This window comes from Polyodon spathula, chromosome 39 (assembly GCF_017654505.1).
Source record: "Polyodon spathula isolate WHYD16114869_AA chromosome 39, ASM1765450v1, whole genome shotgun sequence".
Classification (NCBI taxonomy): domain Eukaryota; kingdom Metazoa; phylum Chordata; class Actinopteri; order Acipenseriformes; family Polyodontidae; genus Polyodon; species Polyodon spathula.
In genome coordinates this window covers 4,109,677-4,121,863 of record NC_054572.1, presented here as the reverse complement: position 1 = coordinate 4,121,863, position 12,187 = coordinate 4,109,677, and the positions used below count along the sequence as shown (strand labels likewise).

At 39.3% G+C, this 12,187-nt stretch overlaps 1 protein-coding gene across 1 annotated transcript; it reads right to left on the bottom strand.

Moving 5' to 3' along the window:
- Window positions 1-3,901: 3,901 nt before the first annotated feature.
- Window positions 3,902-11,950, bottom strand: LOC121304742 (lysine-specific demethylase 9-like). Its single transcript, XM_041236113.1, has 7 exons — window positions 11,362-11,950; window positions 10,011-10,630; window positions 8,141-8,278; window positions 7,612-7,754; window positions 6,929-7,096; window positions 6,565-6,673; window positions 3,902-4,958 (listed from the first exon to the last, which is right to left on the bottom strand). The coding sequence occupies exons 1-7, from the start codon at window positions 11,918-11,920 to the stop codon at window positions 4,431-4,433; spliced, it is 2,265 nt and encodes a 754-aa protein (XP_041092047.1). The 5' UTR covers window positions 11,921-11,950; the 3' UTR covers window positions 3,902-4,430.
- Window positions 11,951-12,187: the final 237 nt, after the last annotated feature.

Genomic DNA, 12,187 nt, shown 5'->3' with positions numbered 1-12,187 from the left:
CAGGAATTTGAATGATGTCCATAGCATGTAACGCAATGTGTTATCTGAGCTCCCACTGGCAGCGATACGTTCACTTTTCTGAGCTATGCAGATGAAAATGCATGCAACATTTACTAAGCTTCACTATTAGCATGCAGTGTTCGTTGTCAGTAACTTGATTTGAATCTTTACAGAAGGCGAGTGATGCGTTCTGAACTGTGTGCCCAACCTAAAATCCCAAACTGGAGCACTGCTTGCTATAGGTTTGGTAACACTGACAGTTTGGTGTTCCTTGTGCAGTTAACAAATATACACCCTACACTTTGGTGCTAACATAGAAGTGTACAGGAGACATTAAAACATTATTTTCTCTTTATTTATAAAAATACAGAAAAATGGTTATGCATTATACATCATATTATCATTATCAATTATTATTGTTGTTTACAAAGAAACAGGGTTACAAGATAACACTTCAACACACATACAGTATCCTACTAAATCAACTGCAAGAGATGTTTCACACAAAGGGTTAACTATATCATCTGCTGATAGCAACACATTGTGCTGTTATTAAAAAAAAAAAGACCCCCCCTCGGTGCTCAGACAGTAGTAACAGCTTCTATTGAAATGAGAGCTACACAATCCACAGCCTGCCCCCCAGGCAGACAAATACATTCAACACAACAAGAACAAGCGTCAGACTAGCTGCCAGTTAATTTTATTCTTGTCTGGGACAGGTTGATTCCATGTTTTATTGTGAGGCTTAAATACTATTATATATCAAAATATCTATATCTATCTATAGATATATATATATATATATATATATATATATATATATATACACACATATATACACACACAAGGGCGATTAGAAAGTAAGTTTACCACATCAATAATATGATGCGTTGATATGGTAATACTTACGCAACTATCACCCTTTGAATGAAGAATAGTGGGACATGTGTGTGCTGTGTGTGTGTATATATATATATATATATATATATATATATATATATATATATAATTCTAATTTATGTAAATACAACACAAAGTGCATGTGCAAAGAACAGAAACGGCGATCACACTGGAGTACCATTTTTTGATAACATCATAATTTTACTACATATATAATAGCACACAGTTACACAGAATTTGTGGATTAGCATTGTACTCAAACTGTCAAGTTTCTTTATTAAATAAATTAGGAACATGCATGTTAAAGTGTTTAATTGAATGATAATTTCTTTGTTTTTTCATCATATGCAACCTTTAAAAATTCAATCCGGCTTCCACCGTTTCACTAGTGAATAAGAGACAAGAAATGAAAGGCTACACAAACTCAGAAATGTCATACATCTAACATTTAAACTATGATCAGGAATCAAAGAAGTGATTAAACACTAGATACTTTAAAATCTCCCTGTGCAACTTTAAGACGTCAGCAATGTTGTTCCATAATTCTACCAGGCTGTACACTGATCTAAACTGCCATTGCACAAACAAAATGTGTGATTCAGAGAGATCCAGAACACATAATAAACTGCTGATTTCACAGCCCTCAATAAGCACGAGTCTTGAACTACCTTACCTGACAAAGTAGGCAGTCTAGACTGGAGCTAATTAGGGTCTGTGAAAACAGGGATTACGACTGTATTATTAAAAGTACTAGTTTACAGTTTATTCTTTGTAAGATCTCTACAACAAAAAGCATTACTACACATTTTAGCACAAGTGGGTTTCTATTTTTTGTCTTCAACAATAACTTATCCATTTTGCAAACATACACCTAAAACAACAAATACAATCTGTGGGTCAACACAAGTTTACTGAAATAGGAAACTCGAGTAGATATTTCAAACATACAGTTTCATCATTTCAAATTAAACAAATACACATGTGAACATTAATTTACATGATGTTTAAAGTACAGGAAGCTTCCATTAAAAACATGCGGCTCTTCAGCTACTCCTATCAACATGTAGTCTTACTCTGTAACCTTATTCTGCCACTAGAGGGCATTTTCTTGTTTAACTTCAAACGCCAGTCTCATTTCACAGACCTTGATTAGCACTTACTTCGGACCATTTTACCTAAAATGGCATTAAATTAAGGGTTTACATGTTCACAGGCTCCGAGTAGCAGTAATCTTGGACTCCCTAATATAATCTTAAATAAAGCTGTCCAACACTAGTGCTAATTGGGGTCTGTGAAACCACCCCAAGTAGTCTAAGATTAGGGTTATAGGAGTAACTTGGGTCTGTGAAACCTGCCTTAGGGCTGGATTTACTAAGCTTTTGATCCAGTGTCAAATTTGTCCCCAAACTGTCTTTGTGGAATAAAAAGCTTCTAATTTTACTAAAAAGTATCTAATTTTTAAATAAAAGAAAAAAAGACCAAGCGGTTTTCAGAGGGTTTCTCTATAACTCCAAGCACAATGGGTCACAATACCTTATAAATGTGCAAAACCAACAACTTTCAATGCCTCTTAAACCAGAGCAGTGTAAATGATTCACATAAAAAACAGCTTTATCATGAATTAAACACCCAAAACACAAACACAGATATCAAATTTGAAATTTTACAAACATTAAATGAAACAAATAAAAAGATTGCTGGGAAGCAGAATATACAGTGTGAAGCCTTTTAAAGCTGTAGGGTGAAAAAAAACCCACAAACATTATTATTATATAAAAGGCAGAAAGGTCCAGGATGATAAGATGTCATTATTTACAGTTCCCATGTAAGTGCTCTTCGTCCACCTTTGGCCATTTACACTGACAATCATTTCTAATATTCAATCGGAAATGATAAAGCTAGAGCGACCTCCTAAGCAAATACCACCCCTTTGAATCCAGGGAAGTTTCACAATGTGAAAACACAAGTCATTCAATCAGGACATCATTTGTTCACAAAAAAATGCTGCCTGTATTCTAGGTACGTTATATACAGTATACCATATTTACATTGCATAGGGTACTAGTGAAGACAACACTATAAATACTAATCTACAGTACTGTCAAAAAGTATTTGCCACGTCTGACTTTTTGCATATTTGACTCAATGTTATCAGATCTTCAACCAAAATCTAATATTAGATAAAAGGGACCCTGAGTGTACAAATAACACAAGATTTTGATACTTATTTTGTTTATTTATTAAAGAAAGTTATGCAACACCCAATGCCCCCGTGTGAAAAAGTAATCGCCCCCTTAAGACTCAGTAACTGGTTACGCCACCTTTAGCAGCAATAACTGCAACCAAACACTTCCTGTAGTTGTTGATCAGTCTCTCACAGTGCCGTGGAGGAATTTTGGCCCACTCCTTCATGTAGAACTGCTTCAACTCAGTGACATTTGTGGGTTTTCAAGCATAAACTGGTCGTTTCTGGTCCTGCTACAACATCTCAATGGGGTTTAGGTCTGGACTTTGACTAGGCCATTCCAAAACTTTAAATTTCTTGTTCTTCAACCATTCTGATGTATACTTGTTTTTCTGCATGACCCAGCTGCGCTTCAGCTTCAGCTCACGGACGGATGGCCTGACATTCTCCTGTAGAATTCTCTGTTACAGAGCAGAATTCATGGTTCCTTCAGTGATGGCAAGTCATCCAGGTCCTGATGCAGCAAAACATCCCCAAATCATGACACTACCACCACCATGCTTGACTGTTGGTATGAGGTTCTTACTGTGGAATGCAGTGTTTGGTTTTCGCCATACATAACAGGGCCCATGTTGGCCAAAAAGTTCCACTTTTGACTCATCTGTCCATAGAACATTGTTCCAGAGGGAAATAACTTTTTCACACCTGGAGATTGCATGTTAGATTACCTTGCATACCAAACAAATGAAAGAAGCACCAAACTTTGGTGTCATTTTTTCTCTCAGACTCCCTCTATATACTCCTACAAACCACAAAAAGATCTGACCAAATTCAATGTAAAAAAAATGCAGAAAATCAGACAGGGGGCAAATACTTTTTCACGGCACTGTACACCTTTCAGTACATGATCCTACTAATGTAAAACCAAAGTGTCTCTGACCCATGGCTTTAACTTTCATTTTACTTGGTATTGCAAGTATACTGAAAACTCTTGATTAGACTTCATGCAATATGAAACTGCCTATTCAAACATTCTCCCATGAAGTGGGTGCTACATTCTACAAAAGCTTGGTCAGGCTCTAGCCTTCAATTTGAAAATAGAGCACTATTAGACACACTACAGCACCTTTCATTGCTGCATGGAAGTTTGAGCCGAGTTCTCTATGTATCTGTATAAAAAGGGCCACGTGCTTATGAAATCTCATCAATCTGCAGAACCCCTCGCGATTATTTACTTTTAAATACGCCCGCCCCCCAATAAAACTTCACAAACAATATACTGTACAATAATATACAATATAAAGCAAGCTACTGTGCACAGTGTTGGAGGCAGGCTGTAAGCAAGCTACTGTGCACAGTGTTGGAGGCAGGCTGTAAGGTGTCGTGGAGAGTCTAGGTCATGGGAAGGCACTGTCGATGACAAAGTTTCAGGCTGCAATACCACAGGAGGAGCTGCTGCTGTTTTGGTGGCCATTACTGGTTGACGGTATGCCTTCCCTGTTGCTGTGGAGTGCTGTGGGGTTACTGGTTTCTGTACCTGTGGCTTTGGAACAGAAAAAAGGTATTTTACATCCACAGCTTCAGGTTCTGGTTTTGACGCTGGGCACGACACTTTGGCCTCGGTTTCTTTAGGCTCACTGCATCCTGTGCAGTTGTTTTTCCATTCCGTGCTGGAGGAGCTCTCGCTCTCAGGGTGATATTGCTTGAGTCGTACGTGCCATGCAAGGCTGCACACAGCAGACACAGTTTTGAACTGGTGGATGACGTTTCGGGGGATGAAGTAAATGTCGTCATCATACAACTGGATCCTGGAGTAGCGGATGCCTTCCCTTCTTAACTGGTTTAGTTTTGCATCATCCACCCACTGAACACACTAGGAAGATGAGAAAATTAATTTGCATTACAGAAATACCTTGTGGTAAATAAATAATTTAGTTCAAATATTGTCAACAATAACTACTAAAATTAAACGATATTGTTTCAATTATAAATATATCCTTTTTGTGAGTTTATCCATAACTTAAAAACAGAAAGATAAGATGGAAAGGCAAAGTTTGCAGAAACCACAAAAAAGTGCAAAAATTGAGTCATGACTAGGGATACACAGAATCTAAGTTTTTGCGATTCGGCCGAATACTGAATCCAACTCAGAAGATTTGGCCCAATAGCGAATCTACAAAAACTGTCAAGAAAACTAAAGGAAACTGCTGAATGAAAAACAGACTGGCAGCTACTAACAAGGGACGACACAATCTATAGTTTTGAGCCTTTTAGTTATTTTTATTACTGAGTGGAAATATATCCCGGAATAAGATTTCAGTTTGAAAAGTACACAATTTACCGCTAGCCCCCTCCCCCCACAACAGAACCGTCAAAATACAGAACCGTTTACTTTACCTTTATAAAGAGAGCTGCATCTTTGCCGTAACCCACATTATTTTCTTTAATGACGTTTTAACCTGTGTCGCCTGATCAGAGGGTAGGGTTCTCAACAGGCTCCAGAATCTCTGGACACTTTAATGAAAGTCAGGTTTTGTAACTCACCTCTCTAAACTGCAATGCATTCAGTAAAGTGTGTGTGAATTGTGCGAACTAAATTAATTGAATTGTTTTACTTGGTTGTGACCAAAAGCACACACATGCCTGTGAGGACCGTTTCCATCAATCAGACCTATACAGCAGCTGATTGGCTTTCTGAGTCTCTGACTGGGCGGGACTGTGTGAAGCAAAAAAATATTAAACAAACAGAAACTTTATCTGCTGTCACAAGTTTAAATGAAAGAGTGCAGATGACTGCAAAGTTTTCTATAATAATGGCGTTGCACTATTTTGATAGATATTGTTTACTGTATAAAAAAATTCAAACAATACGATTAATCGTTGTTACGAGGCTCTCCGTATAGAATTGCCACCACAAACAATTAATTAGGTTCTGGAGCCTGTTGACAAGACTATCTGAGAGCTGTGAGGAAAAAATTAGTGATGGGTGACCTGAATCTCCCTGAGATATAAAACACATGTTGATTTAAATGGACCGTGTGTGTAGCACATAAAATAGGCTTCAAAATAGTTTAAAACATATTTTAATAAAATACAACAGTTCCCAAATAAATCAACTTGTAGTGGCACATTACAATAATGTAATTAAATTTACTAACACTTGTAAAATTTACTAACACTTGTAAAAGTTTATATATATATATATATATATATATATATATATATATATATATATATATATATATATATATATATATATATAATTTTTTTAATCTCAGTATAATCATTAGACCATGTTTGACAGACAAAGCAACAAAGCACAAAAGTCTACAACAGTTTGCCGTTACTATATATTACAGGTTTACTACATAACTTCACTCCATACTGTGCTGTTGCATCCGCAGCTGCGTGACTGTTTAGCGTGTGTGCCAACAGTAAAGGCTCCTTTCTCCCTACATGTTTGTCTCTTTCTTAAATACCTGGGACACAGGTGGTTCGTACAAGTCTAGTTGTAATCTCTGTACGACATCAGTAAAATCTTCTGCATGGAAACAAACCACATCTTTGGTTATTCGAGGTCGGTCACTCCTGAAACGAAACAGTACAGTTTTAATCAGCGCAGTGCATTTCGCTGTCCAGCTTAAAGCAAGTCCAGTAGTAGTTGTGCCAATCAGTCCATCACTGCAGGAGCTGTACTGCAGCCAAAGGGCCAGCATGTCTAATCAACAGCTGCTTTACCAGCATAGCTTTCTAATGAAGCACGCTGAATCAATACCCAAAACCTCTTCCTCAGACGGGTTCTCTATAGAGCTATCCATACAGTGCTTTCCCTCCTTCACCTACCATTCTCCACACTGCACAGCCTTCAGCACTCCCACCGCAGCGGTGCTCTGCCAGTCAAACCCTTGTCCCACGTGATCCGCATGGGCCCGAGTCCGGTCTTCAAACAGTACTTCACGGGGCTCGCTGGCTCGAGGTAAGTAATGCAGGTTCTTTATTTCATTCATCGACCTGCTTGGCAAAACAAAACAAGAGCAGTCTTCAGAAGAGGAGATGCGAAGGGGGTGTCCAGTCACTGTACTGCAGGGCCATCCCAATCCAGGGTTAACAGGTACAACAAAATAAGGAACTGTTTTATGGTCTGGATGGACGTTTATTTATTTATTTGTTTTTTAAAAATGTTTTAATGTAAAATATTCTTGTAATGTACACATTTAAAGTAACAGATTATGAATAACACAAATAAGTTAATACCTGTATAGATGCATTGCTATATCTTACACATAGATAATAATTCATGTGTGAATGTTATCCATGTCATATTATATAGCTTAAAGGTGATATTTCACCTTTTACTTAAATAATTGTTTCCAGATTTTATATATTTGAGGGCACCCCCCCCCCCCAATATTTAAGTATTTGATCTTAGCCCAGCCGTGCTATACAGACCAACCATGGCAACTTGATCCAATTACTCACAGATCAGAGACACGGTATATAATGAAGTGAGTGAGGGAGTCTCATACCGTCGTCGTTTAAAGGGGGACTTTGGCATGTCTGCTGTTGGGATCATCTGTTCCCCTGGCCTCACCCACATAATGGGTCCATCGTCACTCTGAGACCTGCACTGCAGCTGAAGGCTGGACAGACTGCCCCATGGTAGCGTCCTCTGAAATGAGGAAAGAAGTTCAAAACTGATTAACCTTATCACATGATCTTCCAAACTACACAGGACAATGCCTCTTCGCATTGAGTTTCATCAAGCAAGAAAAACGGATCAAACATCAACAGCCCTAAAGCGTTTCCTGATTTATGATGCAAATGCCACACACCTCCTTAGGCGTCTCTAACTCATCAGCACTAGCAGAGGACAGTCTATTTATTTTATTTATTTATTTAATCAGGAACAAACCCTTAAGATATACATTTAATTTTCACAACCCTCAGGACTTTAAATAATGGTTTGACACAAACAAAAAACGTACAGTGTTTATTTTTCATAACAAGAATGGGATTTCATTATACACTATCTAAAATCCACAATGAATGTTTTACCTTCAAAAAGGGGGATTCTTCCAGCATATCAAGAAACTCTGGAAAGTAATCCCCGACCTCTTCATCCACAGCTCCGACGAGGCTGATCTGCCTCATGGCACCAGCCCGGTAAGTCCCTGAGCAGTACGTGCGATTAACCTGCAGCACCACAACAGAAACACAAACTCAAAACAGCACACACAAAAGCAGGTAAAAAGGTATTTGAAAAAACTGCTTCTCTTAGCAAATGGCTCTATCGGCTTTGCATACTGCTTATTACCTTGCCTAGAACAGGCCGAATTCAGACTTTGGGGATCTAATTGTGTTCCAGTGAAGTCTGATGAGAAGCATTCAATTCATGTATACAAGTACAACCTCACTGAAGAGCCTCGTCGGAGGTTACCGTGAAATTAAAAAGCCAGATTATTAGCCCTGACTTGCTTACACGACTTCATAGATCTCCAATAAAGTCAACATTATTTGCAGTCTCAAAGCAAAACCTGTTAATTATTACCAGTACCTCACTAGTGCCACCCAGCTTTCCCTGCATAACTATCACAGCCCTCATTGTAAGTGTAGTACTGATGTGAACAGTTGACTGCGAGAGTGGTTTCAGCCGCTACAATGCAATAAAACCAGATCTAACAAATCAGCTTAAAGTGACATGTGTAAACCTGCTAATGCACATGTCTATGGACACGCCCAATCTTGAGAACATTTCTGAATTTGCCTTTGAGAAGGCTTTCCAATATTGGTGCAGAGACAAAAAGTGCAGGGTTATGGTTTGACGGGATCGCAGAGCTGATGAAAATCCTCTTCAGTGTTGGAAAGGTGAAGCGAATATATTGTGCCAGACACTACATGTGTACTGCTCAAAACAAATAATTTGAAATTGTAATTTTATCAGTTGAAATGTCTCATTTCTAGACTTTTTTTTTTAAAGAAATTAGTATTTTGTCAGAAAATAAGTAAATGTATGACTACATTAGAAAGGACTGCTACTCCACACCACACACTTTGATTTTTTAAATAAGATTTTAGTTATTGCCTTGTAACTGCTGTAATATATTGCACTATACTTTTTATTTAGAGACCCTGAAATGCACAGGATTTACTTGTTTATATGAAAAGCACTTGGCAGGCTATAAAAATGATACTGGAATCTTGCTGTTTAGTGCAATGTTATGGGTTTTATTGCCATAGTATATTGCAAAACAACTGCAAAATAAACAAAGAAGCAAAATCCATTCTGTTACAAGTAATGTATTGCACAACACTGTACATACAATATGTCTGTCTCTCTATCTCTATTATAGTAAGTGAAGGTACTGGTGGAATACAAACAGGATGCATAGCACCCCTTGAGGACTGAGGAGTGTTGTACCACCAGTGACTACTGAATTTCTCTAGTGACTAAAGTTTATTGAAAGGATGAGTCACTAGTGACTGCAAAACGGAAAAGCCAGGGAAACCCTGCCCTCGAGAAATGAATTCAGCTGGTTTGCTACTACCTTATCTAGAACCTTAACTAGAAATGGCACATCTGAAATAGAGGTCTGTAATTGTTTAAAGCAGCAGTGTCTAGGTTTGATCGAGGTTTAATCACGGCCATTTTTAAGACAGAGGGAACTACTCCTGATGACAGTGAACTGTTTATCGTGTCCAGGATAACTTCACTAAAATCACTGCAAACTACTTTTAGAATGTTGGTTGGAATTGGATCCAGCAAGCAAGTGGACCAATGATTTTGCATGACCAATTTATTGAGATCTTGTACTGTAATCTGAGAAAGATGCCATAGTAGAACTAACCCGATTACACTGCACATTCAACAGAAAGCCACGAGCGAAAAAAGAAAGCAAGGGCCACAAGGGAGAGCACACCACCTCACCTGAGAATGAAAATTTGTGATACTGGTGGTTTCAATGTCCTTCTTGCCCAGGATCTCCATTTTGACGGGAGTGCTGGGGAAGTTGAAAGCGAAGTAATCCAGGAAGTCTGGCAGGAAGGCAGCGGCCCCGTGCACTATGGCCAGGGCATACTTGGCTGCACTCTTCTGGCTTTCGCTAAACGTCAGTCTCAAGAACTCCTCTGCGAAGCTCTCCATCTCCACAGGAGACAGGAATGAGAGTTCGTCCATGTAAGCATGGAGCACAGACGCCCCTCCGTTGGGCTGGTGCTCCTCGTGGATGAAGCGCCCGTACTTTGTGCCCGTCTGTAAGCAGGTGCTGCGGATGGAATGGTCGTGGTGGGACAGGTAGGGTATCTGCACCCCGCTGGGCGTCAGGAACCCGGCTGTGCCCACGGTGGTCTGGCAGAGCTGCTCTTTTTTAAGGTACTTGAGTGCAGAATCGTCACATAGAGTGCACACCGTCTGCACCGCCTTGTTGTACATCTTGGGCCGCTTGCCTCGCTCGTCCTCTCTGTGTTTTCTCTTCTTTTTCTTCTTCATCTTCTTCTTTATCAGGTACTCGTCATCTGCTTGTGTTTTACTGTTTTCATCCGGGGGCTCTAGATAAAATAAAAAGGCAGTGTCGTGAGGAAAAAACAACCTTACGCCACATAATATTCCTAACAAATACAAATCAGTTATGAAAGTTGGTATTGTATGTCAAGCGTAGTTACTGTTGAAATTATATATATATATATATATATATATATATATATATATATATATATATATATATATTATTTTTTCAGAAGTTCACAAGTAACAAGCTTCCACTACAATATAATGAACGCTTTGAATCAAAACAATACCTATTTTTGTTTATGGTTTTTCTTCAAAGCACCAAGCAGCCCTGATATCAGTGGAAACAATGGGAATAAGATGTGACCTGTTAAAATCCGATGTTCATCTTTGAAAGTGTAGTGACAGTTAAAGAAACACACACAACCATTTCTTCTTAAGAAATGAAATGTAACATTTTGTTGTTCATATGAATTCGTCACACTGCGATGTACAAGCAGATTCATTAACCCATGAAAATGCAACACAAGCAATACCACAAAAGAGCAGCTGACAGCAAAACGCTCTACTGCCTACCCCGAAAACAAAACAGAGCATGGCTACCAACACACTCAAATTATAGTTTTTTTTTTCTTTTCTGGAATGCATTTTGTCTTTTTAAATGTTGTAAACCGATTAATATTTTACTTGCTGCTTTACACTGGCTAGATGTCGGGAAACGACACACAGGCGAACGGGAAACGTATTTAGGAACCGCTCTACAGTCTCTTACCTTTCTTTATTTTGTTTACGGCATCCTTCGCGTTAACCTCGCTGTTCTCCTTTTTCACTTTGTACTTCTCTTTCTCCCGGGTGTGAGCATGCTTCTCTTTGCCGTGCACTGGCTTCACTTTGGGCAGTTTGAGCGGAGAGAAGGTAAACAGAGCCGGGGCTGCTGGTGGGAGCGCTTTCTGCGGCTTCGGCTGATGCTGTGAGTGCGTTTGAGTTTGGGTCTGGGTCTGTACCACCGGTACCTGGGCCACCTTCCTCGGGGAGCCCTGCAGGAGAGACTCTTTCTTGCTGTTGCTATGGCAGTGCTCAGTCTGCGAGTAGTTCCGATGGTGGAGTTGCTGCTGACTGTGTTGTTGTTGTTGTTGTTGTAAGTGATGATGATGGCGATGGTGGTGGTGTAGCTTCACCTTTTTTATTTCTTTCTCCGTTTTCTCCCGCTCCCCGTTCGGAGAACACGATCTTTTTTTCTTTTTCTTCTTCTCTTTGTTAAATTTATCCAGGCTGCCTCTTGCTTTTTCTTCCAGTTGCTTTACGCGGACCACACCGTCCTGGGCCGCCATCTTGAAAATACATTTAAAAGGGCACGAAACGCAGAAGGCGCATGTCAAGAATGCTGGTGGTCTTGGGAGTTGTAGTTCGCAGGCATGGTCACGAAGCGGATTGTAGTTCCGAAGCCTTATATCGTAATAACTGCGCCTGCGGCATGTAGAACGCGTCACGGGGATTGTAGTTTTTGCGTGTTGGTGATGTACTCTGGGAAATATTGTATAATAAGTTGAAGCCGGGGTGAAACATGCATAAATGCACGTAGTTTGTTTAAGTCTCTG